This window comes from Pleurodeles waltl, chromosome 10 (genome assembly GCF_031143425.1).
Source record: "Pleurodeles waltl isolate 20211129_DDA chromosome 10, aPleWal1.hap1.20221129, whole genome shotgun sequence".
Taxonomy (NCBI): Eukaryota; Metazoa; Chordata; class Amphibia; order Caudata; family Salamandridae; genus Pleurodeles; species Pleurodeles waltl.
Genome location: NC_090449.1, coordinates 224,900,321 through 224,927,129, shown reverse-complemented (window position 1 = coordinate 224,927,129; position 26,809 = coordinate 224,900,321). Strand labels below are relative to the sequence as shown.

Sequence of the window (26,809 nt, the reverse complement as noted above, 5' to 3'; positions counted from 1 at the left end):
TTTTCACTGCAACCTCACATACAGGAGTCAGTCTTTTACATGTAGTGCGTAATTGCAACTTGTAAAGGAAGCCACATTGATAACTGCTTTCATCATGTAGTCAGATGAGGTTTAAAAGATTTTCTGTGGTGCATTATCTTTCATTAAAAAGTATCATACATGCATCTCTAAGACTTTGACGGGAGGGTGACTGGTAACGTTGGACAGAGCCAGTCAATTCATGGAGAAAGGTTATTTCTGACTTGTGTGCAGTTCAAGAGGCTTTCTTCCTGCGAGAGCTCAGTGAGGGGATCGGATCAAGTGAGAATGGTGGACAGAGGAGCTTGGCTGAGAGACACAATACCAGATTGGATACAGAAAGATCATGTAGTCCAAGATCCTGCACTTGCCAGCTCCATGCATGAGTAATACATCCAGTTTGAGTTGTGTATTTTGTCAGGATGGTTACTTGAGGTCCAGAATTTATAATGGAATAAACAGACCTGAAAGTCTTAGATCAGATTAGCCAAACACACATTGGCCTAGGAAACTTAAAAGCATTGGGCCGGTATAGACTGCAGCAGTGCAGGATTTTCTTTCTCCCTCCCCACGAGCACACAGCTTCACAAAAAGCATTGTATGGATCCAGCTCCCATGCCATTGTAGCTTTGGACCATTTCAAATGACCCTCAAAGCTGAAAATTGCCTGCATCTTCAGTTAGGTGCTTTTCAGTCTTGAACTGTATCTGAGGCTCAAGAGGTTGATAAGCTTGCCTGAGGGTGGTGAAGGAATGGGTTGTCATTGAATACACCGGTGTAAGTTGTCATTGATTAGTGCCAAGACTGGAAGTTAGGCACTTGTGTAGTTCCACATACACAGTGTGTTTAACTACACATCTGCAAGCAACATACTGGGCTGGTTTATGCATTTAATGTAGGTAGCATAAGATTACCAGGTGAATAGGTTTCATCACAGATTCTGCTGTTCAGTCCTAGGCTTTATTTTAACAAGCTACTGCATTCAGCGAGCACAGATTAATTTTAATGGAACTAGTTGGATTCATCCACATGAAAACAATAATTTGAATAAGTAAATTGAATGACTGAAACATGAGGTTTCTCCTAACCATAAGAAGCAGCGTAGTCACTGGACTGCCATTAGACATTAAGAATTAGTGCTTATATGTACAAATCTGAATTTTACAAAATATATTTTTTAGGGAACGAGTGCAGAACATTCAATTGGGAGTCCCGAATGGCTTGTCTCAGCTCATAACCAGCTGACCCAGGAAATGTCTACTCAGAGAACTGTACAGTCGGACAAGGAGCTTCACATTGAAACGGTCTGTGAAACCATTCAGACTCTGGTTGACAGCATAAAAACTGTACTCACTGGTCACAACAGACAACTGGGAGATGTCAAGCATCTGCTGAAGGCTATGGCAAAGGTAACATTTGTGGAATTTCCTTAATTGAAATAATAACAAGAAGGTAGTAAAGTATGTTATAAAGTATTTCTAATGCCATTTCAATATTCATATATACATAATATTAATGTAAATGCCTTGACTGTATATAATATGTATTTTCAGGTCCCCTATTGCCTGAATTAGCAGGCTGATAATCTTGCAAACAGTGACTTGGATCCTCAACACCAGTAAGGAGTAATAGCACCCCATGGATCTAACTATATTCTATAATAATAATAATAATTAGAACAACTAGTCCAAAACACCATCTGAGTTATTTGTCATAAATCAAAGTACTTCTGTTATTAATTCTGCCTGTTCTCTTGCTATCAGTGAAAGCTTTAAGAGCTCTTAAGTGACTTTTCCCTCTGGTACGTGCTGACGTGGCCTGGAAATCACTGAACCTTTGCATAAAGTTTGCGTGTACCTTGAATGGTTAGTCTTTCGTCTAGCTAATGTGTGCCACACTGTGTATAGATGCCATGTCTGTTGTTGAGGTGAGTTAATCAGTAGATAAACATTGGATTTCTTCACAGTGTTGCTAGAGGAGGCTGGCTCAGTTTATGGTGTATACCTATGGTGTGGCACCCTGTCCTTTGTCAAAACAACCATTAGTGATAGTGAATAAGTGCTCAGATAGCAAAAGCTCTCTAAGGGTAGCTTGGACGAGCAGCTGAAGCTTATCCAGGAGGAATGTGAAATAGTGAACCAACACAAGGTAAGTGTGGTAGTTAGCTAGGGGTTGGGGGTAGATAGAAACACCAGAGTTGAGTACGGTCAGTGTCCCCAGCGACCAGGTGCAAGGAAGTTACCCACCTAGGCGTCCCCTAGGCTAACACAGTGAGTAGTGGTTATAGTTTGTAAAATTCAGTACCGTTCTCTGTGGACTCTGAGGAAACCAACAGACAAGAGGAAGGTTGGAGAGTGCCCCCCTCCCCAGGATACCAAGAAGAAGGTGTACCTACACCAGGGGACCCGGATGCAGAGTGGAGAAGGGACTCCCTTTGAAGTCAGTGGATGCCTTGCATTGTCCAGCTGCTGTCACGATTCATGGACCAGGCCGGTGGAACCCAGGGATGGATTCCGGAAATGAAGGACCTGCAAAGGAAGAGGACAGAGTCCAGCACCCTTGGTGGTGCAGGTGGCAATGCCCACCCTCCTGAAGGTGAAGTTCCTGCAAGTGGGTGGAGAAAGTCCAGCTTACAGGGTCCAGGGGTTGCAGAAGATCCCAGGAGTCGCCTATGAGCTGTCCTTCGAAGGTCGCTGGATTGCAGGAGGGTCATTGGCCAGCCAGGTCACTAACAAGCACTAGCAAATGCAGGCAGGAGCTGAAGAAATATTTGCAAAGTTTTGGTGACCAGCAAGGTCCAGGAGACTACCCAGGAGGGGGAGTCAGGGCTGGCCCTCAGCATGCAGGGAGGCCAGCAGATGTTGCTGGAGCACCCACGAGTGACCCACAGGTGAAGGCCACAGAGAATCACAAGGAAGCACAACAAAACAGAAATCCCACATCGCAGGAGTTGCACGGTGCTGGAGGCTGGGACTTCTTGCTGACTGAAGATTCCGAGGGGAAGAGTCAACAAGCCTTGGCAAGTGCAATAGTAGCAGTGCACAGGGTTTCGAGTACAGTAGCATAAAGAATGGCCCACAGTCTCCCTAGTTAGTTAGAAGACAAGCAGGGCCCATAGGAGGCCACAGACCCTCCACCTGTGAAGCAGAGTCTTTGGATATCCGTGGGACATCAGACCCCACAAGCAGGTCGATGTTGTCTTGAGGTGTCTGTGGATGCAGGGAAGTGCTTCCTGGTGCAAACAGAGTCCTTGTGACCCTGGAGGATGCACAGCCTTGGATGTTGCAGAATTCTTGCAGGATCCGGAGAAACAATTGAACTCTTGAAGGATCGAGTGAAACAATGTTGCAGTGCGAGCCTTCCCAGCAGAAACAGACTTGTTTTTGTTCCAAAGCAGACCAGTAGCAATCCCAGAGGCCAGCAGCAGAAGATGTCTTGCAGAGAGTTCCTTGGAGAGCCTTGCTCGACTAATCTGAGGACCCAACCTTGGGGGAGCCCTTAAGTAACCCTAAAAGGGGGTTGGTCAATCTCTGAAATGACCCTCCTATCAGAGGGGGGTCAAGGATGTAATCTACCTGTCCTAACCAGTCAGGTGCTCCCAGGGACCTCTACCCATCTTGTTTTCAAGATGGCAGAATCAAATGGCCAGCTGGCAGAGCTCTTTGCACCTCCCTAGGGGAGGAGATGGACAGGGGGATGGTCACTCCTCTGTCCTTTCATGCAGTTTTGTGCCATAGCGGGAACCGGGGGTTTCTCAAATGGTGCAAACCAGATTATGGAAGGAGGGCACCAGATGTACTCTTCAAAGCAGTCTGGTGGCGCTCAGAGGCCACCGCAGCCCTTAGACACCTAATACACAGGGAAAGGTGGTCACAACTCTCCCTTGCAGGAAATCCTTTGTTCTGCGTCTCGGGCCTGTGCCTGGCTCACCTGCAGGAGGGCAAAACAGTGTCTGGGGTCACCAGCAGTGTGGGCTGGTAACTAGACCCTGTAAGTCTGCACAGGCAGAACTGGGGGATCCCCTAAGGAACCCCCAGATTACATGGCATCATGCAACTAACACTGGAATCGGTGTAGGTCCATGCATCCAGCATGTTTGATACCAAACATATCTAGGTTCAGAGAAGCCATTATGTAGTTGGACCACTCCTGTTGACCAGTGTCCACGACATACCTTAAGATGACTTCCCAGCGCTCACAGAGTCCAGGAACTGGCTTGGTCTGTAGGAGCACCCTGCTCATGCTGGGGTACTCTCACACTTAGGGACATGCACCCTGCCCTTGGGTTGAAGGGCCTGTCAGAGGGGTGGCTTATAGTGTCTAAGTGTAGTGACCAGGTTTGGTGGTGAAAGGGTGCTTGCACCCTTCCACGCATGTTGCAATGGCAGGCCACCTGCAGACATAGTTTGCATGGGGTCTTATGGGTGGCACAGTATATGCTGCAGCCCATGGGGGGGGACTCCTGGTGTATCAATGCCCTGGTGCAGTGGTTCCCAACCTGTGGGCCAGGGACCCCCAGGGGTCCGCGAAGCCTCCTCAGGAGGTCCGCGACTGCTTAGAAAATGTAATAATATCAGGTTCCAACTATCAGTAATGACTCAGTGGGGGTCTCCGGATTCCAATAATGATTCAGTGGGAGTCCCCGTGCCCCAATATTGATAAAATGGGGGTCCACAGAAGTCAAAAGGTTGGGAACCACTGCCCTGGTGTGAAAAGCTTAACAGCAACCAAATTTAGAGGAGTGAGCACAGTCACTGGGGTCCTGGTTAGCAGGATCCCAGTGAACTACAGTCTAAACACACTGACATCAGGCAAAAAGTGGGAGTAACTATGCTAGAAAGGTGGCACTTTCCTACAGTAGCCACTGTCTTTATGCAATCTCTATATGCAGACATGGCATTTGTCCACCAATTCTTGTATCTGTTATACAGTTCTTACAAGTTCAGTATTGCTGTCTATTATATCAACAAGAACTTCATAATATAGAGACCATTGTCTTATATCATCAGTAAATGTTGGTTTGTTCTGTTAGGCTAGCTCACAGTACCACATCGAAACCCCTAACCTGATCAGTGTAATAGATGTTCTTAGTAACCGTGAACATGGCCATTCTGATTCCCAAGGGATTAGGGGAAACTGATCTAACCCCTTCCTTTGTTAATGTTGCATGTGCAAAGTATACACAAGAAAGATATGAAAATGCATTCTCTGATAGAGACATCTAGCTGCAGATTCTTTACTTTAGAATCCTACCCCAGGTACAAGACTTCGTATTGACATGGTCCACCGGATGTGACATCTACAGAGTGTATATAACCCCCTCACTGATGCCTCGATGTCGGTTTCTTCTTTTCCGCCCTGGCAATGCGGATCCGGAGCAGTAAGGGGGGCATTTTTTTTAGCCAACCTCAATATTTTGTCGAGAAAACAGTTTTTTTTTTTTTTTTAATGTCTTCAGGGTTTAGCCCTATGAATCTTGTGACAGACAGATATCGGTCACGGATCCTCATACCATTTATATGTGATGCCTCGGAGATGACCATGGCTCCAAGGATTATGGTTCCTGTTGTTGTCTTCAGCCGAAGGCTTTGAGAGAGCGTTGAATGAAAATTCTAGTGGCACGGCTATCGGAGGCACCACTGCGTCGTTAGTCCCTGTCGAAGTCTAGAAACTGATCGAGGAGCTGTTCAAGTGAGGAGCCATCAATGTCAAATGAGGCTCTGAGGCAGAAACTATCAAAAAACGCAGTTCGGGCGTCTCGGACGCCGTCTCGCAGCCTTTGGTTGTGGAGCATTCACAGGAGTCCACCCCGCACCTCCCTAAATTTCCTGTATCTGGGGAGACTCTAGCCCAAATGCAGGAGTTATCTTTCCCTGCATTACGTTTTTGGGCAGCAGTCTCCCTCTGGTGTGCTTTCTGGCCCCAAGGAAATTAGAGGTGTCCTAACCAAATCTGCACCAGAAGTTTCTCCCTCGATGTCAGTTAGGCCCTCCGAAGCCCTTATCAGATCTGTACCGGCGTCGGTGCACAACCCTTTGGGGTTCCCACCTGCGACGACAGAGTCTGGTCTGCCTCTGACGTTAGTGGCACCAGTTGATGCCGAAACCATTACCCTTTTCCAACGTCGCAACAGTGCCCCACAACATCGGATGCGGCGCCGATGAAGCTGACTGATTTAGACAACTGTCCTTCTGTCCCTATACAACCTATTATGGCTTTCCCTGTGGGAACACACAGATTTCCAAGTGAAGGAAAGGATATTGGGTGTCAAAACCCTTTCAACAACACTGTCCAACCTCCTTTGGAGGGAAAGTGGCTGACAGAACTGGGTGAGGCTAGTGGACTTGAGTCCTCTCCAGTGTCAGATTTACTTTATCCCTCTGGTATGGCTACAGAGGTAAGGTCCCCTTATGCTGGAGTATTGAGGAGAGCAGCTGTGGTCTTAGATTGGCAGCTTCCCTCAGTGGAATTATCAACAGATCCATTGGTGAGTATTCTTCACTAGGGTCAGACGAAGGTGGCACCCTTTCTCCCTCATGAGTCTCTATTTGATTTTTTGCTTGGAGCTTGGGCGAAACCAGTTACTGGAGCTCCAGTTGACTGGACTATAGCTCATAGGCATCGACATGCCCTTGGGGACCCTGTTTGTCTCTTGAGACATCCCACCACAAAAGATCTGGTGGTGCAGGTAGCTATGGCTTCGGCAGACCCTAGTGTCCTTCCTTTGGTTCCACCAAACAAAGACAGTTCAGCATAGAGGTTGTTAAACACAGCATGTGTTCTGGACAGATTTTCTCGTGCATTATGGGACTCAGTGGTGCGTCTTCTGCCTTCACTCCCAGAGGAAGCCATGGATCCTTTCGGTGGTACAGGATGGTCGAGAAGTGGCTAAATTTACGATAAAATATGGTATGGATACCACAGACTTGGTGTGTAGAGCTATGACTCAGTCTATTGCACTGCTCAGACATGCATGGTTGCGTCAATCTGGATTTTCTGAGCTGTCCAGAATAGCCTGAAAAAGATGCTATTTAATGTTGTATATTTATATGGTGTACATGCTGATTCTGCTTCGCAGAGATTTAGAGCTGATGGGTATGACATACGTTTGAATGTTATGATAGGCTTCCTTCATTCTAACTTTGAGGAAAGGAATGTTCATTAATGATTAAGTTGGAATACATATTCCTTCTGGTGGCACCCAGTGAAGTGTTTCTGCTTAAGGCAGGTGTTAATAATTATTTATATAAACCTATTCTTTACATGCATCTCATGACCCTTCATTTCGGCTTGTTAAGATAATAAGGTATATTATGCGCATTTATTCTGTAAGGACTCTTTAAGTGGAGTCATATACTTGAAAGTTAAAACGTACTGTCCCACAATAAGTGGTTTTCAATATTAGCATCTATTACTTGGTACAGAAGTGGTAACTTTTCACTTCAGATCTATCAATGACAGCTTTTCATAAGTCTATTACTTTTTTGATCCTTAATGGGTTGAAATCTGATTACATTTCATAAAGTGTTTCTTTACTCTGAAGAAGAGTTTGTGCTCAAGGGTTGAATTCTTTATGGTATATATCTTGTTCTGGGTGGAGCATCTTTTGTATGCTTGATGAGCATTTATACATATATGCTGAGCTGAGATTGTTCAGCTAGTGAAGTATTAGACCCTCATTTGATGGAACAGATTTGGAGTCTCTATCATTTTATTCTTTTCACTTATGATATCATAGATTCATGGGATTTAGTATCCGTTATTGGTCACTTTTGATATTTGCAACTCCATGGGAGTCTTTATATATATAATAATAATGTACCTATTTGTAGGAGGGTCTGTTTAATCTAATTCTTTTATTTCCTCTTGTTTAATATTCTGATGTGTCCCTTATACCTTCATGTATAGAGTATTGTGCGACCTTATGCTTAATTTCTGAGCTCATCTTGTTCAACAATGGCATGATGTTCCACTGATGGGTTTGTACGACAATGAGGGTGTATACCTCTGAATTTCCTTTTTGTATTCTCAAGAAAGGTAGCTTGTAGCCTACATTAATAGTCTGAGAGTTTCTACTTCTGGATCTGGTGTGTGCTTCACTTTTAAGTGATATATGCTATTACTTATTGTTGATAGTAGACGTTCTGTAGTCTTGCTAGGTTAGGTAAAGCAGTAGATCAGGACCTTAAGACATTGTGTTTTGTCTTAAAGGTTCAGTCATTTCAGTTTTGTTGGCTATTCTACACTTTTGTGTGATCATTTTTCTGTTTGTGCATGTTCATTCAACATTATATTTCTGTATTTCCTAGGATTGTCATGCTAACATACGTTTCCATTGCAACAGTCTCTTGAGCCAGTTCCGTTTACTTTGTACTATAGAATTCCTGGTCTTTTAGAGGTCGTATGACGCTTTTACATTATTGCAAAGACTTCCTTCTTTTCTGAAGGAATTTGCCCACTAATAGTGTAATTTTTCTTCTGGAGAAAATGTCCATATGCATTGGTACTTGAGGGGAGTAGGTGTTTGTCTTGTTGTTCTTAGGTGGCAACCATTTCCTTCATTCAGCTGGCTCCAGTTGTTTCTAGTTTGGGTTCCCACTTTGTGTGGTGTTGTCCCTAGACGGAATAGACAAATTGATGTTTGTTTTATGAATCAGTCGTGTTCTCTTTACTATACAATCCTTTACGTTTAGTTTTAAGTACAGAAGACCTTTTCTGGGTCTTCTGTAGAAGGGTCTCTGTTCATTTGTATGACCATGTATTAAACTTGTTTTCTCTATGCTAGTAAGGTTTATTTTTCATATTTACTGTCTTATTCAAAATTATACCAGATTGCTCTAATGGTGGTTACTCAAGCAACTTGCAATACTTTGACAGTTGTGAAAGCTGTTGCAATCCTAAGCTGTAGGATGGCTACTGTAGTTTCCATCCTATTATGTCAGCATTATCTGTCTGTTTACTCTGCTTTATTTTCCTATATCTTTATTATTGTAGGAAAGCACCCTTTTTGGCATGGTTAGCCACCACATTTTGCCTGGTATCTGATGTAGGTTCGGCTGAAGGTGCACTGAGTTCCTCCTAACCAGGTCCCCAGTGCCGGATTGTTTTCCCCAATTGGCAAAACCTTTAGCACCCTTTGTAAGTCCCTAGTAAATGGTATCCCTGCTGAGTTACTATAGAGGGTCCCTAAGGGCTGCAGCACAAATTGTGCCAACAAAAGGGACCTTCCACCAAGCACTTAACTGGCTACCATTGCAGGCTACGTGTCTTGGTGAAGATAAAAATGAAAATCATTTGGCACACAGCCTGTGCGCCTTGTCCCCTAACACTGCATGCAATACATGTAAGTCACCCCTCTAGCAGGCCTTACAGCCCTAGGGCTGGGTGCATTATATTACACGCAAGGTCATACATGCACGAGCAGATGTGTCCCTGTTGTGTTTTTTCCAATTCTTAGACACAGTAAGTGACCAGGGAAGCCATTTTAAATACATGTGCTGGACACTGGTCACTACGAGTTCCCCAGTTACATGCTGACTTCACTGTAGATAGGGATGTTTGGTATCAGTTATCTCGTATTGGTGAACCCACACTGATCCCAGTGTTGGTTTTACCAATACATGCACCCAGAGAGGGTACCTTAGAGGTGGCTCCTGAAAACCCACCAGCTTCTAGTGTGCTAACTGACTGGTCCTGATCAGTTCAGCAACCTTAGCCACATTTCTGACCCCCCTAAAGTGAGAGTCAGCGCTTTTGGGTTCCAGAGACAAAAGCCTGCACTGGGTGGGGGTGTTGACACCTCCTCCAGGCAGGATGGACATTCCAGGGTGGGAAGCTTCAAAGGCCTAGCTGCCTTTGTAATGCTACCCAGGTCTCTCCAAATGGTGGAGATGACCAACCCCTCTGACCTGATCACACTTTTGGTGGCACGACGGGTGGGAAAATTAGGCAGATTAGGAGGTGTGCCCACTTTATACCAGTCCCACCCCTAAGGTGGGTGAGCTGAAGTGGACATCACTTTTTAACTTCCGCTGTCTTGGTTTGAAAGGAATTAGGCCTCTAGGCTCAGGGTTATGCCCACTTCCCAACGTAAGTGTTCATAGAAAGGATGGGAAACCCTTTGTTTGCCACCTGGCCTCCCTGTGAAACCCCTAAATTGATTATTTAGGTGGCACCTGTGAACCCCAGAACTCAGATTCTGATGACATAAGAAAAGGACAAAGAGACGCACCGGCAGAAGAGGAAAAGCAGCAGCAGATGACCTGGTACCAACCATGCAGGCCTTTCTGCACTCCTTGATGGGCTCTGCACCAGAAAAAGCCTCATCCTACAGCTGAACCTCCAGAAACCTTGGAGGACAGCCTGCCTTCGAAAAAGACCCCAGTCTCCCATGAGCAGAAGACCTGCTCTTCAACCAACTCCAAAGAAAGGACTCTGCAGCCTCCGGAACCGCAAAGACCCGACACTTGAAGCCACCACTGCACCTTCCTACACCAACTTGAGTGGGAATGGACCTCCGGTGCCAGCAAGGCCCCCACAGCTGTCCAGAGTCCGAGCCCATTGTGGTTTCACCCTTCCTGGACTCCTTGAAGTCTCCTGCATCCTCTGCACTGAGGCTCTCTCCCGCCTCCTCTGAGGTGAGAGAAACCCAACGCCTAAAGCAACCACTGTACCCGATGCCACCGGCCCAAAAGGAAGCAGACCCCTGGTGTCAGCGACGTCACCCCCCCCCAGCTCTCCTGAGCTCCAGTCCACTGTGGTTTCACCCCTCCTGGACTCCATAACGATGCCTGCAGTCTCAGACCACAGGAGCCCCCAACCGCAAGTGCTCCTAGACAAGGAAACCCAACAACAAAGGACACCCCTGCATCCGTCGGCCCTGGTGAAGAGGACCAAAGGTGCACCTTTGTCCACAAGCACCCTACGTTTGCAATCTACCTGTTGGTTGTCCCCGACAGGCCTCCAGCCAGAGCCTGCAGCCTAAACCCATGGGGACCAATCCCCATTGAAATACATAGGGCACCCAACACTGTACTACACCCCTGCACCCGCCCGCCCCTGTGCTGCCCAGCGTGACCTGGTGGTGTGGTGCTGACCCTTGCCCAGTACTCACCTTAAGTCTACAGGTTCTGTGAGTCATTGTAAAGTGCTTGTTTGCTGAATGTGTTTTTCTTCCATAGGCTAACATTGAAGAACTCTTAAATTGCACTAATTGTTGATTTTTGTAAGTGAAAAGTCTTTATGCTTAAAAACTTACATTATAAAGAAGTTTTGGGGTTTAAAGTATATATAAAAAAGAAGTCTTATTTTTCTAAATTGGTCTCAGATTTATTCTGTGAGTATGTATCATTTGTTGCCTCTGAGAGTACAACAAATGCTTAGCACTACCCTTTGATAAGCCTAACTGCTCCCCCACACTACCACAAAATAGAGCATTAGTCCTATCTATTTTTGCCTCTGCAAACCATTCTTTATGGTTTTTCCACAGGAGATGTACCTTTCTCTGTGATTACAGAACAATCTAGGTACGATAGGACTGTCTGTGGCAAAGAGGTATTGCTGAGTGGTATAACTTGTGGATATTAGTTCTATAAGTACCGAACGCAAGAGTTCGGATCTTGCTATGAGTTTTGCATTCATGTTGTTGGTTAGCTTCTGACACAATTCTGTCCTACTTTCAAGGGTAACCCTGTTCCAATGCGTTTCAATATATTTGACTTTTCTTGCTGTAGTCCTTTCCATACTTCTTATGGCATAGAGTATGTTATCGCACACGCGGATTCTTATGAACGTCCAGTCTTTTTCTTTTGTTCTAGACCGGTCCTGTTCTGGTTTGCCACTTTTAGTGGAATCAGTTTGCAGATCCTCTTCCGGAGATGGTATTACTTGGGTATCTGATCCTAAAGTAAGGAATCTGTGGCTAAATGTCTGTATCAGATAAACAAGAACTTACCTTCCTTAACGCATTATCTGGTAGAGGCAAGATCTACCTGCAGATTCCTTAACGATCCTCACCACTCTGCGAACAGAGTTTTCTGTCTCAAACATTCCATGTTGGAATTTAATATCATTATTTGGGAATTTCATGATTTTTTGGCACAAAGATGTCTCTTGTTTAGCTTATTGTTTCAACTTGCAGTTTCTATATGTGGCTCCATGTTTTTGGCGTGAAAAATAGTCACAGAGGAAAGTGTGGCACATCGGTTGAGGGTTTATATGCACTCCGTCAACGTCACATCTGGTGAACAACGTCGATACAGAGTCCCACAACCCCCTCTTAAAACGTTCAGATTGCTGGGGAAGGGATTTCGGGATCCAGTCTTGCACCTGGGGGAGGAACCTACAATAAGGAATCTGTGTCTAGATCCTGTCTCTACCAGATAATACGTTACTGAAGGTAAGTAACTTGTTCTTCAAAACATTTATTGAAATAATCATACTCTTGTAAAGAACATGTGAGCTGCGATGATTAAGCGGATGAGACACATAGATGTAATAAGCATTTTTAGAATGGTAAAAAATATAAAGAATTCAACCGTGTTATTTGTTACTAGTGTTGCTCTACTCCTGTCAGTCACTAACACTATACTAAAGAGAGCATAGTGGGAGTACTATCTGCCAGATCTATTGGGATAGTCTAACTTCCATACCTTGGTGCTATGTAACAGGGAGCCGATCTAAGTTTGCTGGCTATCTTCCTTTTTAGGATGAAGGTCAGAGTCATCAGGGATGCATCCGAGTCACAGTTCACATCTGTTCCATGATAACCTCAGGATGAAGTGCTCCTCTTGCCAAGCCTAGCTTGAATGCTTTCTATATAATAAACTGTGTCCTTATCATACTGTGGCAGAGGTGCTGAGCAGCTTCTTTGGTTTGTTCAGAATAAAATAATTGTTTCCGACGAGCACAGGAAAATAAAACAAAGGTATAACCTTCTGATTATACGACCCTGGAACTAAGTGTGCAGACGACAGGACGACAATACCTACAAAGAATAAATATGCATGTAACACATTCTCGTGTTAGAGGAACAGATGTCAAATTTAAAAGGAAATCTAAAATGAAGACTGAGCATAGGCCCTACAACATTTCGGGCTACCAGGACAATTGTTGATTTCCTTTGTATAGCACTGATGTGAGCATGTACAGTCTGGTTTTAGGACTACTAGTCTTGGGAGAGCCATTATATCAGTAGCACAGGGATTTTGAAAGATACTTCTAACTGCAGATTCCTCAATTTTGAATACTCGTAAGCGCCAGACTGGATCCCGAGAATTTTGTTATGCAATTCCCCTTGCCTATCGGTAAGTGACGTTGTGCAGCTTCGCGTCAGATTTGTCCCACAAAAGATGTGACATTGGGGTCCCTACATAGGCATCACTGCTAGACGCTGATGTCAGTTCCTTTCTTTCTCCTCCTTCTAACACAGATCACGAGCTTGCTCCCTCAAATTCTATCATACCAGACAGACTATTTTGATGTTTAAATTTTTTTTTTACCAGTGTTCAGGGGACACGCCAAACCCCCAAACCCTCCCCCCCCCCCCCCCCCCAAAAAAAAACCACCACCAGCTTCAAAATGACAGGGTTCGAGCTTGTATTACCAAAGTCTGTCTCAGGTGTTAGTTCTCCTCACATGACACTGCATCATTTGACAGATGCACATGGATGACTCATAAGGCCATTTTGGACCAAGAGGCCATGTTCAATACATTTTAAAGTTAAAGCCAGAACTGATATTTACCACCAGGTGGTGCTCAGATATCATGCATCAAGAACTTCTGCCCCATATAAAGGTCTCAAGTAAAGCCATGGCCAATATGACACCATATGTTTTCCCTATAAAAAAAAAGCTTAAATTGTTAACTTTGTCAGTAGTACTTTTATGTAGGGTTTGGTGGAAATATAAAGATGCATTAGTGGCACCATAAGTACAGTCTAAGAGAATAGGCTTTATTTACTGAACCCTTACCTTTTTATTACTGAACCATTTGGATAAATTGCCTTCCAGTTATCCACAGCAAAAGGTCCAGCATCAGGTTATGTCCGTCTCTGACATCCAAGCCAGCATCTGTTCACCCTTTTTGCCCTCTTCCTCAAAACCTGTGTACCTGGTGGATGGGGAAACCCGTATCCCACTCCCCTTGTCTCAGTGTAGATTTCTCTTTCCAGACTGGAAAAACTCACCCATCCATCTTTTCCTAAGTTATGACCATTGACCTGGGTGTTGGGAGCAAATACAATCCTGAGCCAGTGGCCAATCTCACAAAATATTACAGTGCATCTGGTTCTATTATGGGCTCTTGGATCAGAAGCCATTAAAGTCAGACCAGCAGCAAAGACAAGGCACCTAAAGCACACAAACCTTTAAATGTTGTTAACACTCTAGTTCACTCTGGCATCACACTTCGGCCACCAGTGAGGTAGTGTTTACTCAGTTTGTCATTTTGACATTGAGGAGACTTGCATACCAGTTTCTGAAAGAAGATACTAGACCATAGGTAAAATCTTCAGACTGTCTCCTTACCTCCAGACTGGGTCTGAGGAGATGATGACCTACATGCTTGCTGAGGAGCTGAACTGTACTTGGCAATAGGAGTGACCTAGTCCCCTAAATCCCTGCACAAGGCCAAGTTGACTGAATTGTAGGAAGACTGACTGGAAACCACTGGTTTGTCACAGCACAGTCGAGGGAAATAAATCTTCGATCTACCCCTCGCCTGTAAGTTTTCTGTGACCAGGAGGCAGGAAGTCACCAGGACCTGGGGAGCCAGTTCCACCATCTGGTGGCGTTTCACCCTAATTCCAGAGGTAGGTGACCAATATTTAAAACCTTTATGGTGCAGGAGACCATTTGATTGAAGCAGGAGGTCCCAATTGGAATTGGTTCTACTAGTCCCTTGAATAGGAGCCCATGGTATCAGGGCTGCCCATATCACTGGAAAATCTCGACTCGACTGGTGGATTCAGTGACGCTGGCTGATAAAGGACCATAATGCAATTGATCTGTGCTTTCAATTAAAATATGTAAAGTATATTCCTGTGCAATTACTTTGCTACCATTAATACATTGTATTAAAAGTTTAATCATCACATACTTTAATTTGTCTTTTTTAAGTTTGACACTTGTAAATAGACAACATGAAAATACATTTGTGCATTTTTAATGTGTCCCTTTTCTTTGCTCTAGGATGAAGAGGCTGCTTTGGCAGATGGAGAAGATGTTCCATTTGAAAATAGCGTCAGACAGTTTCTAAGTGAATACAAATCCTGGCAAGACAATATCCAAACTGTACTGTTTACTCTGGTGCAGTCTATGGGCCAGGCACGCAGCCAGGAGCATGTTGAAATGCTGCAGGAAATTATTCCAACCCTAAAAGAGCTAAAAACACAGAGTCTAAGGTAAAACCTATATTTTTGCAGTTCAGGGATTAAGTTATTTGTATAAAACTAAACTGAAAATGTGGATGACCTTTCTCATTTTTTTTTTTTAGTATCTACAACACTCTGGTGAGTTTTGCATCTCCTTTGGTAACAGATGCGTCTAATGAATGTTCAAGCCCAACATCATCTGCTACTTATCAGCCTAGCTTTGCTGCAGGTATTGTTTTTTCTCATTTTTGGAACAAGCATTTTTATATAAAAAAAACATCCTAATGGTGCAGAATAAGTCATATATAATCATTGACTGAAACAGTGTCATGTTCTAAGCTACAAAATGTACTGAAAACTAGATGACCTTTGCCTCGTGTAGAAAAATCAGACGTATATTGACGATAGCCACATTGTATTGTTAAAAAGAAAACAGAAAAGCAAGATTTGAGATGATACATCCATTATTCACAAGATAAACGTGACATTTCTGGTGGAATGGAGATGAGCACATTTTTCTAGAAAGTGCAGGGCAGGCTCTTGCCCTCGTTTGATAGCTCATATCCCAGGAACAATACACTGAGAAAGGCTATTTTAGTTTTCCTAAAATTAAATTTGTAGCCAAGGGCTGAGAATCCTAGAATGATCCGATCGACCTTGGCAAGATGAATGTTGAGGTTGTCATCCGTGAGATAGATATCATCCACAGGACAAGGCCTGAGGATCAGTATTTACACAGGTTGAGAACAGCCCTGGGCTGTTCTTGTAGCCTTGGGGCAAACAGCAGAATCGTTATGGTGCCAAAGGAGAATGCACTCAGTTCCCGACTTTCGTGTGCTAAGTTCTGGCAGAGAAAAAACATTGGAGGTATCTAATGTTGTTTTGTATTTTTTACTCACTGTGTTGTTAATTAGTGCTGTACATGCGTGAGTTTGTTTTGGGTATGTGTGTGTATGACTATTTAGGTGTCTATAATCTAAGACTGTTTTTTATGAATGGTTCCGTTTTGCAATGGGGAATAACAGGTTATTCATTGCAGAGACACAGGGCTCAATCACTCCCTGGTACTCGAGCTGAGTGAGAATCTCCCTCACTGAGGCTGGGGTGTAGATCTAATAGGTATTACATGGCAGGGTGAATGCTTGTCCCAACCTACATGGTTGTGGTATAGTGAAAGTGCCCGGACTAAAGCCTAGTTCAGAGCGTAGGCGTTTTTTTTTTTTTACCACTTCTGAAAGAAGATCAGAGAAAGAAGGCAAAATGATATCTTCCCCATGTGGAGCTTACGGACGTTCTCAGGTGGCCATTCCCTCTCGGCCAGCAGGATATCACAACTAAGTTCATCCAACAATATCACACTAATGGTGCACTCTGTCTCCCTCAATTTGGATATTTAAATCATAAACCCTGTTGGGTGGGAGAACGCGCCTGTCCGCAGTCTCAACAGCAATAAAGTTGCTAGTTGCTGACATATCCGGATGATCTTTCAGACTCTGGCGACATATCGTGACCTCTGCCGCACTGTTCAGCAGTGTCACTGCCCATGTCTTGTTCTTCAGCAATGTTCTCGAGTGTACTGGCATTTTTAATTGACAGTGCTGCCACCTTTTTCGTTTTTAAACTGTGGCTTTCGTTGTGGGGACTTATCTTCTTTTTTGTCTGAAGACTGTAGAGCGTCTTTCTTCTGTTTTGTGTGGTCAGGATGTTGCTCTGACCGGCCCACTCTCTCGCGAAGACTATCCGGTGCATCCTGAAAGGAATGAGAGGGACGTGAATCTGTATATCTCTCAGGAGAATTTCTGAGATTATATCTCCTGTCAGAATTATCTGGGTGTGGTGAATCTGCTCTCTTCCTCTGTCTTTTATTTGCTTTTGTCTATCCCAGCGCTTTTTAGAACCCTCTTGTGCTTGTTTAGTACCTTCTTTACGGGTGGCACTCTGTATTCCTGGCTTTTTCAGCTTGGCTTCCAAACTATCCCCCCCTATACTAGTTTAGGTGTCAGAAATAATTTTCAGTAGCTGTTTCTCCTGGTCCAAATGTAGAATCTCTCAGAGCCACTGGCGTGTAGCCAGTGCTACAGCTTCCCCTTTAATGTTACTGAGTATTATTGAGGAGACTGCGTTGAAGTTACTGATTAATTCAATCCCCAAATCTAGGGCTGGTGCAGCCCCGGGCTCATTATGAATTTGTTTTAACACTTCAGGTAAATTGGCAAATATCGGGGTACCACATGTGGTAATATAAATTGTAGCAAAGACTGTACCCCATGTGGTGCAGCCCTCCACCAAGGGAACCATCCCTAAGGGCAAGCACATCATGAGAATTCTATGTTTTTTCCTGTGGTCCCTTATGTGGAAACACAGCTTCCAGCTGATCTGTTTTCTGGGCGATCCAGAATGGGATTTTCTCTCATTCTGTGGGCACTTTACCTGATGATGGAATGTACTATTTGGGGATTAATCCCAGTAGTAGCCAGTTAGTAACTTGCAGGTGCTGAACATGCTGGTTTAGTGTTTAGAGTTTGTATCATGAACTGAACAAGTCTATATGGTGTTACTAGCTCAAGGTATAGATTGCGCAGATCAGCTGTCTGCATGTTCTGTCCACCAGGGTGAGGTGTATATGTGGCAAACATAGGCCACATTGGTCTTTCATTACCTAAGGGACCTAATCTCACGGGGTGTATTACGTAGGGTAGGGCGCCATTAAACTAGTTCTGATGTTCTTGATAAGTAATCGGGATTTCAAGATACTGGTATGCTTTGTACCGTTGCAGTACGTTTGCAATTCTGTATGTGTGGAATGTGAATGATCTTTAGTCTTCCTCAGGAAAGGTGACCCAAGAGTAGAATATTTCTGTTTGGTAAGCTTCACTAGCTTCTATTATGAATGTGACATCCCGGCCCTCATCTGTAAAGCCCGCGCAGCTAGGTGCAGTGTTAATGCTTGTCTGGCATTCTCGGGAATGTCTATGGCATTAGCCATTTTGTGAAAATGGGTAAAGAGATGGAACACAAAGTGGGGAGAAAAGTCATTTTAATAGTTCACGCTCGAACAACCTACAGCCTAGTAAGATACTCCCTGTTCAGCTGAGGAGGATCTTCCCCAAGTCCACGGACGTCTCCGTATAATAGTATTTAAGGGTAACTGTTGTATGTGAGACAGTGATAGTCAGGGTACCCATAAATTCGTGCCTAAACACCATCGTTGGTGGTACCATGTCATAGCTTGACTCTTGCGCTAGACAAGACTGCTGGTTTAAGGATGGCAGTGCTTATGTTTGTAGGTGACTAGGCCAATCCTACAACTGTCGTCCCAACTCTCACGGCTCACAAGCAATACCTCACCAAAATTCCAAACCGTAAAAGGTGATTTGTAGCAGCCTTTACGCATGGACTCAAGAGTGACATATCTGGGAGGTCGTGGTTAAACAGATTACCCCTTTCTCACATTAACAACATGTCTCATTCAAACACAGGCAATGAAAGAGATGAAGTCAAGTTTTCAATAGGGTTTATTAACAAGACTGCAGCCTACCATAAATTGCATTGGCTGCGATGATTAGGATAATGAATACTGCAAGAAACAGAAAGGTAAAAACAAGAGTTATGAATACAATGACCCCCACCATCTTGCAATAACATGAAATGTAGCATAGATGTGAAATAGGCCCTAATACCCTAGCATGATGAACCTAATCTCCAACCTGAAGAGAGCTAGGTGTGTTAAACCTAATCTGCCAATACCATGTCCATGAGAAGAGCCCCCCAACTCTCGTTACCCTGGAATGAGGTCTCTAGATCAGTCTCCGTGGGGACACGGAGACTGGGTCAGCATCAAGGCAACGTGTAGCCTAGATTGCGTTGATGGCATCTGGTAGGAATCCCTCTGATTATCTTGTCTATGTGAGATGTATTTGTACAGATCTGGTAGAACCCATGACCCAGGTATGTTCCCAAACAATAGATAAGAAAACATGCATGCAGCAGCAATTATATAAACAATTCCCTGAAATGGTACATTAGGTTACTGGCACACGAAAGTGGAAAAGTACATAATGTGAAATAGCTACGTATCTCATTTATCTTTGACGGTGATAGTGATGCCTTTACAGAGTGGCACTGATAATGTGAAACTAAAACATCTTCCTAACTATAAACATGGCAGCCGTCTTGGAAGAAATTATTAAATAAATGTGCTAAAACAGAGCAAGCTAAGAAAGGTTAAAAGTCACTAGGTGACGGGGGCACAGACCTGCAAGCAAACGGCTAAGCTAAACTTCTGATTCCCATTAAAACTAAATAGGATCCACTACAGGTTTATTGTGAGAAGTTTGATACCAAACTTCCCAGCCTTCAGTGAAGCCATCATGGAGCTGTGGAGTTTGTGATGACTAACTCCCAGCCCATGTACTTAATATGGCCATAGTGCACTTACAATGTCTAAGAATGGACTTAGACACTGTAGGGGCATATTGTTCATGCAGCTATGCCCTCAACTGTGGTATAGTGCACCCTGCCTTAGGGCTGTAAGGCCTGATAGAGGGGTATCTTACCCATGCCACAGGCAGCAGATGGTGAGCATTGCATCCCAAGAGGGATGCCATGTCTACTTTACCTTTTTCTCCCCACCAGCACACACAAGCTGCAATGGCAGTGTGCACGTATTTGGTGAGGGGTCCCTTAGGGTGGTACAATGCATGCTGCAGTGCCTAGGGACCCTTCCTGGTCAAAGAGTCCTTGGTACCATTGGTCCTTTTACAAGGGACTTAGCTGTGTGCCAAATGTGGAAACAATGGTACAGTTTTGGGAAAGAACACTGGTGCTGGGGCCAGGTTAGCAGGATTCCAGCACACTCTGCCAAGTCAGCATCAATATCAGGCAAGAAGTTGGGGGGTAACCATGCCAAAAGGGGCACTTTCCTGCAGTGGCCCCGTCTGTTCCCCTTTTCATTGGAGCACAAGTACCACTTGACTCTATGGGGCCACCACCGCCTGTAAGTGGACTAACGGTCAAGGGGTCGGGCACTCTCCACCTCCAGAAAAAGGAGAGCAGATGTATCAACGCAGGAAAGAGGGTAGCAGCATAAGCCACAATTCACTGGTCATTGCCCATTCTCAGATCCTTTTGGTCCAATATGATTGGGCACATTGAGATGAGATGAGGGAATTGCTGCATTACCTCCCTGAAGAACACCGTAGTAGGGGACAGCCAATTGTCTCTGAGAACCAAAGAATTCCATACAGTGTGTCCTAGATGCAGCAGACACAGCAGCCAGGGTTATCAACACCAGTATCCTCTTAAGAAGGTATGCTTGGCTTCGTTGTTCTGATTTCAAACCAGAGGTCCAACAGGCAGACTTAAACATGCCCTTTGAAAAGGAGCACCTGTTAGGACCACAAATGATAACCACACTTGATAAAATGAAGAAGGATACTGACACTGCCAAGGCCCTGAGCGCCTTTCAAACTTTCAGAAGACGAAGCTCATTTCAAAGCCCTGAGTACAGAGGAATATACAAATCCTCCTCTACAGAAGCTTCCACGTACCATCACATGCGGCCTCAATCCTCTTACAGCAGAGGCTACTTCAGAGGTTCATACGGGGGGCCTATGTCCGTCTAACATCTGTCGGGCAAGACTTCATCACTTTCATTCAGTCTGGGACACAATCACCACAGACCAGAGGGTCCTTGCCACTATCCAACATGGCTGTTGTGTGGTGCTAATTACCACCCCCTCCCCCAAATTCCCCCTCGCACCCACAGGTAATTGCAGGGACGCCTATCACTTCTCAAGCAAGAGGTCCAAGCCCTTCTCCTCAAAGAGGCTACAGAACTAGTTCCCTCTGCAGCACCACTGTTCAGAAGTATACTTCCTATGCTTCCTTATTCCCAAAAAGGACGGGGCTCTCCGACCAATCCTAGATCTCTGGCTTCTGAACTAATACATCCTATCAGAACACTTCCCCATGGCCACTCTTCAGGATATCATTCCACTTCAACAACATGGCGACTTTGACAGCTCAAAATGACATCTGCTTTCACTTAACAACCCACCCTGCACACCACAAATATTTTAAGATTTGTCATTGCAGGCAAACATTATCAATTCAAAGTCCTTTCATTCAAGGTGACTGCCACACCTAGTCTATTCACAAAATGCTCAGCAGTGGTTGCAGTCCACCTGTGAAGGCAACGTTTGTGCGTGTTTTCTTACCTGGATGACTGGCTCACTTCACCATTGTCGTCAACATACTCAGCTGACAGTGGTGGCTCTCCTTCACAAACTGTGTTGGTGATCTCCAGGCACTAACCTTAGAAGAACCTTTTTTTCCAAATTCAAGATGTAAACTAGTTCTACAAACTAATCCTAAATTTCTACATAAGGTAGTTTCCCGATTTCACCTCAGTCAGTCTATTGAGCTCCCAGTTTTTTTTCCCCCAGAGCCAGATTCTGTTGCGGAAAGAGCTCTTCATACCCTAGATGTCAAAAGAGCGCTCATGTACTACATTGACAGAACTAAAGCTTTTAGGAAAACTGAACAACTCTTTGTAGCCAGATAGTCATTTGTATTCAAACTTATTACATTAAGGCCACAAGACCTTTACCTGTTTCTTCCAAAGCATACGCCACTCCCAAAAAGGGAGATACACTGGCGTTTCTTGAAAACATTCCCATAGCTGACATTTGTAAGGCTGCTACATGGACTACACAACACACCTTCATTAAACACTACTGTGTGGATATATCTGATAGAGACTTCTAGTTGCAGATTCCTTACCTTAGAATTTTCCCCCAGGCATCAGACTGGATCCAGAGATTTTTTTTTCTTCAAGCAATATCCTTGCATGTCGGTAAGTGGCATCAGTCAACTCCGCAGGCATCATTGGCGTTGTAGTCGCTGTAATGATGTCGGAAGTAGTACATAGACGCCGCCTCAGCGCAGTGACGTCTGTTCTTTTCTTTCCGAGCCACACGCTGATCCAGAGAGCGATACCTTTGATCACTTTTTGACCAACTTCGACTCTTTTGTTGACTTTTTGGTGTGTTGTGGATGTCCCCAAAGACTGGTTTCAAGCCGTGCGAGGACTGTCATTGCATGATGTCAGTGTCAGACCCGTATTGGGTCTGTTTGGGGTGCCTGGAGCACGACCACGACCCACAGTTGTGCTCCAAGTGCCGGGCCATGCACCTGAAGGCCTTGAGAGAGCAGTTCCTTAAGCTTATGGCGGCCCGACGCTCAACTCCGCGTAGGTCCCGGTCTCGCTCGAAGTGAAGGTCTTGAGACTGGTCGCAGAGCCGCCACCACTCTTCTTCTTCTTCGAAGTCCTTGGGTCAAGGGAAGAAGAAGAAGTCGAAGAGATCCCATCATCTTCCGACTTCACCCCGTTGCTCGGCTGACGAAACGCGGGAGGAGCGTTAACACATAAGGCCTCCATCTCTGGAGCCTGCTTCTGGGTCCACTCTGCGCCTCCCCGAGTTTCCGGGACCACCACCCCTGCCCAATTAAAGGAGTTTTATGAGACCATGCGCCTCATTTTTGGGCAGACCACCCCGGCTCAAGAAGTTCGGTCAGGGGGTGTTGGGGTTCTATGCCAACAGCTTCGGCTCCAGCCACCGAAGTCCCCTCCGGATTTCCTCTCAGATCCGCACCGGTCGTACTATTTGGACCTTCCCCGGCGCCGGTTTGATTGTCGACGCTCCCGATGTCAGGTGCCCACCATCAATGTCGACCCAATCCTGATCCCGGTTGACTCGGAGTCGGACTGGCGTCGGTCGACTCCGCCTTCGATGGGGCCTATTCACCCCAGGTTAGATTCTGACCCTTTTTCTTATGGGTATGAATTCAGGGAAGGATTGGAGGGGGTCCCTAGTCGAGCAGTAGGCTTATCAGAGGGTAGTGTTAAGCATTTGTTGTACACACACAGGCAATAAATGAGGAACACACACTCAGACAATTCCAGGCCAATAGGTTTTTATAAAGAAAAATATATTTTCATCGTTTATTTTAAGAACCACGGGTTCAAGATTTACAAACAATACTTTAAATGAAAGGTATTTCACTCAGGTATCTTAGGAACTTTGAATCAACACAATAGCATGTACAGTTTTGGCAAAAATGGCAATAAGCTATTTGAAAATTGGACACAGTGCAAAAATCAACAGTTCCTGGGGGAGGTAAGTATTTGTTAGGTTCACAGGTAAGTAAAGCACTTACAGGGTTCAAAGTTGGGTCCAAGGTAGCCCACCGTTGGGGGTTCAGGGCAACCCCAAAGTTACCACACCAGCAGCTCAGGGCTGGTCAGGTGCAGAGGTCAAAGTGGTGCCCAAAACACATAGACTTCAATGGAAATAGGGGTGCCCCGGTTCCTGTCTGCCAGCAGGTAAGTACCCGCGACTTTGGAGGGCAGACCAGGGGGGTTTTGTAGGGCACCGGGGTGGGACACAAGTCAGCACAGAGAGTACACCCTCAGCGGCACAGGGGCGGCCGGGTGCAGAGTGCAAACAGGCGTCTGGTTTGCAATAGGTTTCAATGGGAGACCCAGGGGTCTCTTCAGCGATGCAGGCAAGGGGGGGGGGCTCCTCGGGGTAGCCACCACCTGGGCTAGGGAGAGTGCCACCTGGGGGTCGCCCCTGCACTGGAGGTCGGATCCTTCAGGTCCTGGGGGCTGCGGGTGCAGTGGGTTTCCCAGGCGTTGGGTTCTTTGAAGCAGGCAGTCGCGGTCAGGGGGAGCCTCTGGATTCCCTCTGCCAGGCGTCGCTGTGGGGGCTCAGGGGGGTCAACTCTGGCTACTCACAGGCTCGCAGTCGCCGGGGAGTCCTCCCTGTAGTGTTGGTTTTCCCCAGGTCGAGCCGGGGGCGTCGGGTGCAGAGTGGAAAGTCTCACGCTTCCGGCGGGAAATGTGTGGTCTTTAAAAGTTGCTTCTTTGTTGCAAAGTTGCAGTTTCTTTGGAACAGGGCCACTGTCCTTGGTAGTTCTTAGTCCTTTTAGATGCAGGGTAGTCCTCTGAGGCTTAAGAGGTCACTGGACCCTGGGGGACGCGTCGCTGTTGCAGTTTTTCTTGAAGTGGGGAGACAGGCCGGTAGGGCTGGGGCCAAAGCAGTTGGTGTCTCCGTCTTCTCTGCAGGGCTTCAGGTCAGCAGTCCTTCTTCGTCTTCAGGTTGCAGGAATCTATCTTCCTTGTTTCTGGGGGCCCCTAAATACTCAATTTAGGGGTGTGTTTAGGTCTGGAAGGTTAGTAGCCAATGGCTATTAGCCCTGATGGTGGCTACACCCTCTTTGTGCCTCCTCCCGGTGGGGAGGGGGGCACATCCATAATCCTATTGGGGGAATCCTCCATCTGCAAGATGGAGGATTTCTAAAAGTCAGAGTCACCTCAGCTCAGGACACCTTGGGGTTGTCCTGACTGGCCAGTGACGACTCCTCGTTTTTCTCATTATCTCCTCCGGCCTTGCCGCCAAAAGTGGGGGCTGTGGCCGGAGGGGCGGGCATCTCCACTAGCTGGGATGCCCTGTTGCGCTGTAACAAAGGGGGTGAGCCTTTGAAGCTCACCGCCAGGTGTTACAGTTCCTGCAGGGGGAGGTGAGAAGCACCTCCACCCAGTACAGGCTTTGTTACTGGCCACAGAGTGACAAAGGCACTCTCCCCATGTGGCCAGCAACATGTCTGGTGTGTGGCAGGCTGGCAAAAACTAGTCAGCCCACACTGGAAGTCGGGTATGTTTTCAGGGGGCATCTCTAAGATGCCCTCTGGGTGTATTTCACAATAAAATGTACACTGACATCAGTGTGCATTTATTGTGCTGAGAAGTTTGATACCAAACTTCCCAGTTTTCAGTGTAGCCATTATGGTGCTGTAGAGTTCATGTTTGACAGACTCCCAGACCATATACTCTTATGGCTACCCTGCACTTACAATGTCTAAGGTTTTGCTTAGACACTGTAGGGGCATAGTGCTCATGCACCTATGCCCTCACCTGTGGTATAGTGCACCCTGCCTTAGGGCTGTAAGGCCTGCTAGAGGGGTGACTTACCTATGCCATGGGCAGTATGAGGTTGGCATGGCACCCTGAGGGGGAGTGTCATGTCGACTTAGTCATTTTCTCCCCACCAGCACACACAAGCTGGCAAGCAGTGTGTCTGTACTGAGTGAGGGGTGCCCAGGGTGGCATAAGACATGCTGCAGCCCTTAGAGACCTTCCCTGGCATCAGGGCCCTTGGTACTTGGGGTACCAGTTACAAGGGACTTACCTGGATGCCAGGGTGTGCCAATTGTGGAGACAAAGGTACAGGTTAGGGAAAGAACACTGGTGCTGGGGCCTGATTAGCAGGCCTCAGCACACTTTCAAATCATAACTTGGCATCAGCAAAGGCAAAATGTCAGGGGGTAACCATGCCAAGGAGGCATTTCCTTACACGTCGGAATCAAGGAAACGCCCTTTCGGGCGCTTGCGCCCTTCTTGGGCCTGTTCGGGGCAACTGCGCCATAGCCTGATGGATCGGACTCCATTCCGATTCTGTCCTCGGTGCCACGCTAAATTTCCTTATACCGACCAGCACTTGGGCTGTAATCTCTACCTTTCTCCTGAACATTGTGAGGAAAGCTGTGAAGCGTGTCGCTCATTTCAATCGAAGAAAACACTACGCGATCGAAGGGCACGAAGACTGGAGATGGCGTACAAGCACACAGAGTCCACCGACACCCTCAAAGAGGAGCAGTCACATACGGCAGTTTCGATCCCAGATTCCGACTCCGAACAAGGATCAGAAGACGACAGCCATCCGATTGCAGCGGCACAGTATGTGAGTACACCTGCCCCAAAACCCACTTTTAAAAAATCAAGCAAGGCCTTGGGCGCCTCACTGCTGTCAAGCCATGGGTTTGGTGCAGAAAAAGGCCAAAACACCCCATCAAGAGGCCTGTTTCGGTGTCGGAGTCGAGCAAGAAAATACAAACCTCCGAACCGAGCCAACGCCCACAATCTTCGGATCCGAAAATAATGCGTTCGGCTTTAGAGCTGAAACCTCGGCTAATAGCTTCAAGACCAAAACATCTCGGATCCACTTCGGAGCCGAAATCATCATCCTATACGGAAGAAACAGGACTTTCGGCCCGAATGAAACATGTGCCCAAAACATCCACTGAACATTCCTTTAAGGGCACAAAAACAACCTCTGAACATCAAATAGAGGAATCTGACATGCAACCAATTTTGGAGGTTATGGACAGCAAGCAGAGAAGAGTACAAATACACAAAGAGACTGTAAAAATGATTACTTCTCCACCTCCACAGACTAAAAGAAAGCTAGCATTTCAAGAGACTCTTGATACTGCCCCACCACTGGCAAAAAATTTCAAGTGGAAGGAAAAGCCGACACCTCTTCAGCTTTCTCCACCACATTCCCCACAGCTTTCTT

At 45.8% G+C, this 26,809-nt stretch overlaps 1 protein-coding gene across 2 annotated transcripts in view; it reads left to right on the top strand.

Annotated features, from left to right (window-relative positions):
• SMG1 (SMG1 nonsense mediated mRNA decay associated PI3K related kinase) overlaps positions 1 to 26,809 on the top strand; it is a 1,401,298-nt gene that overhangs the window by 1,280,462 nt on the left and 94,027 nt on the right. For both annotated transcript variants that reach the window (XM_069210224.1, XM_069210223.1), the window contains 3 exons: positions 1,200 to 1,427; positions 15,208 to 15,419; positions 15,512 to 15,618. In XM_069210224.1, the coding sequence (XP_069066325.1) occupies positions 1,200 to 1,427; positions 15,208 to 15,419; positions 15,512 to 15,618 (547 nt within the window). The remainder of the gene's footprint in view (positions 1 to 1,199; positions 1,428 to 15,207; positions 15,420 to 15,511; positions 15,619 to 26,809) is intronic.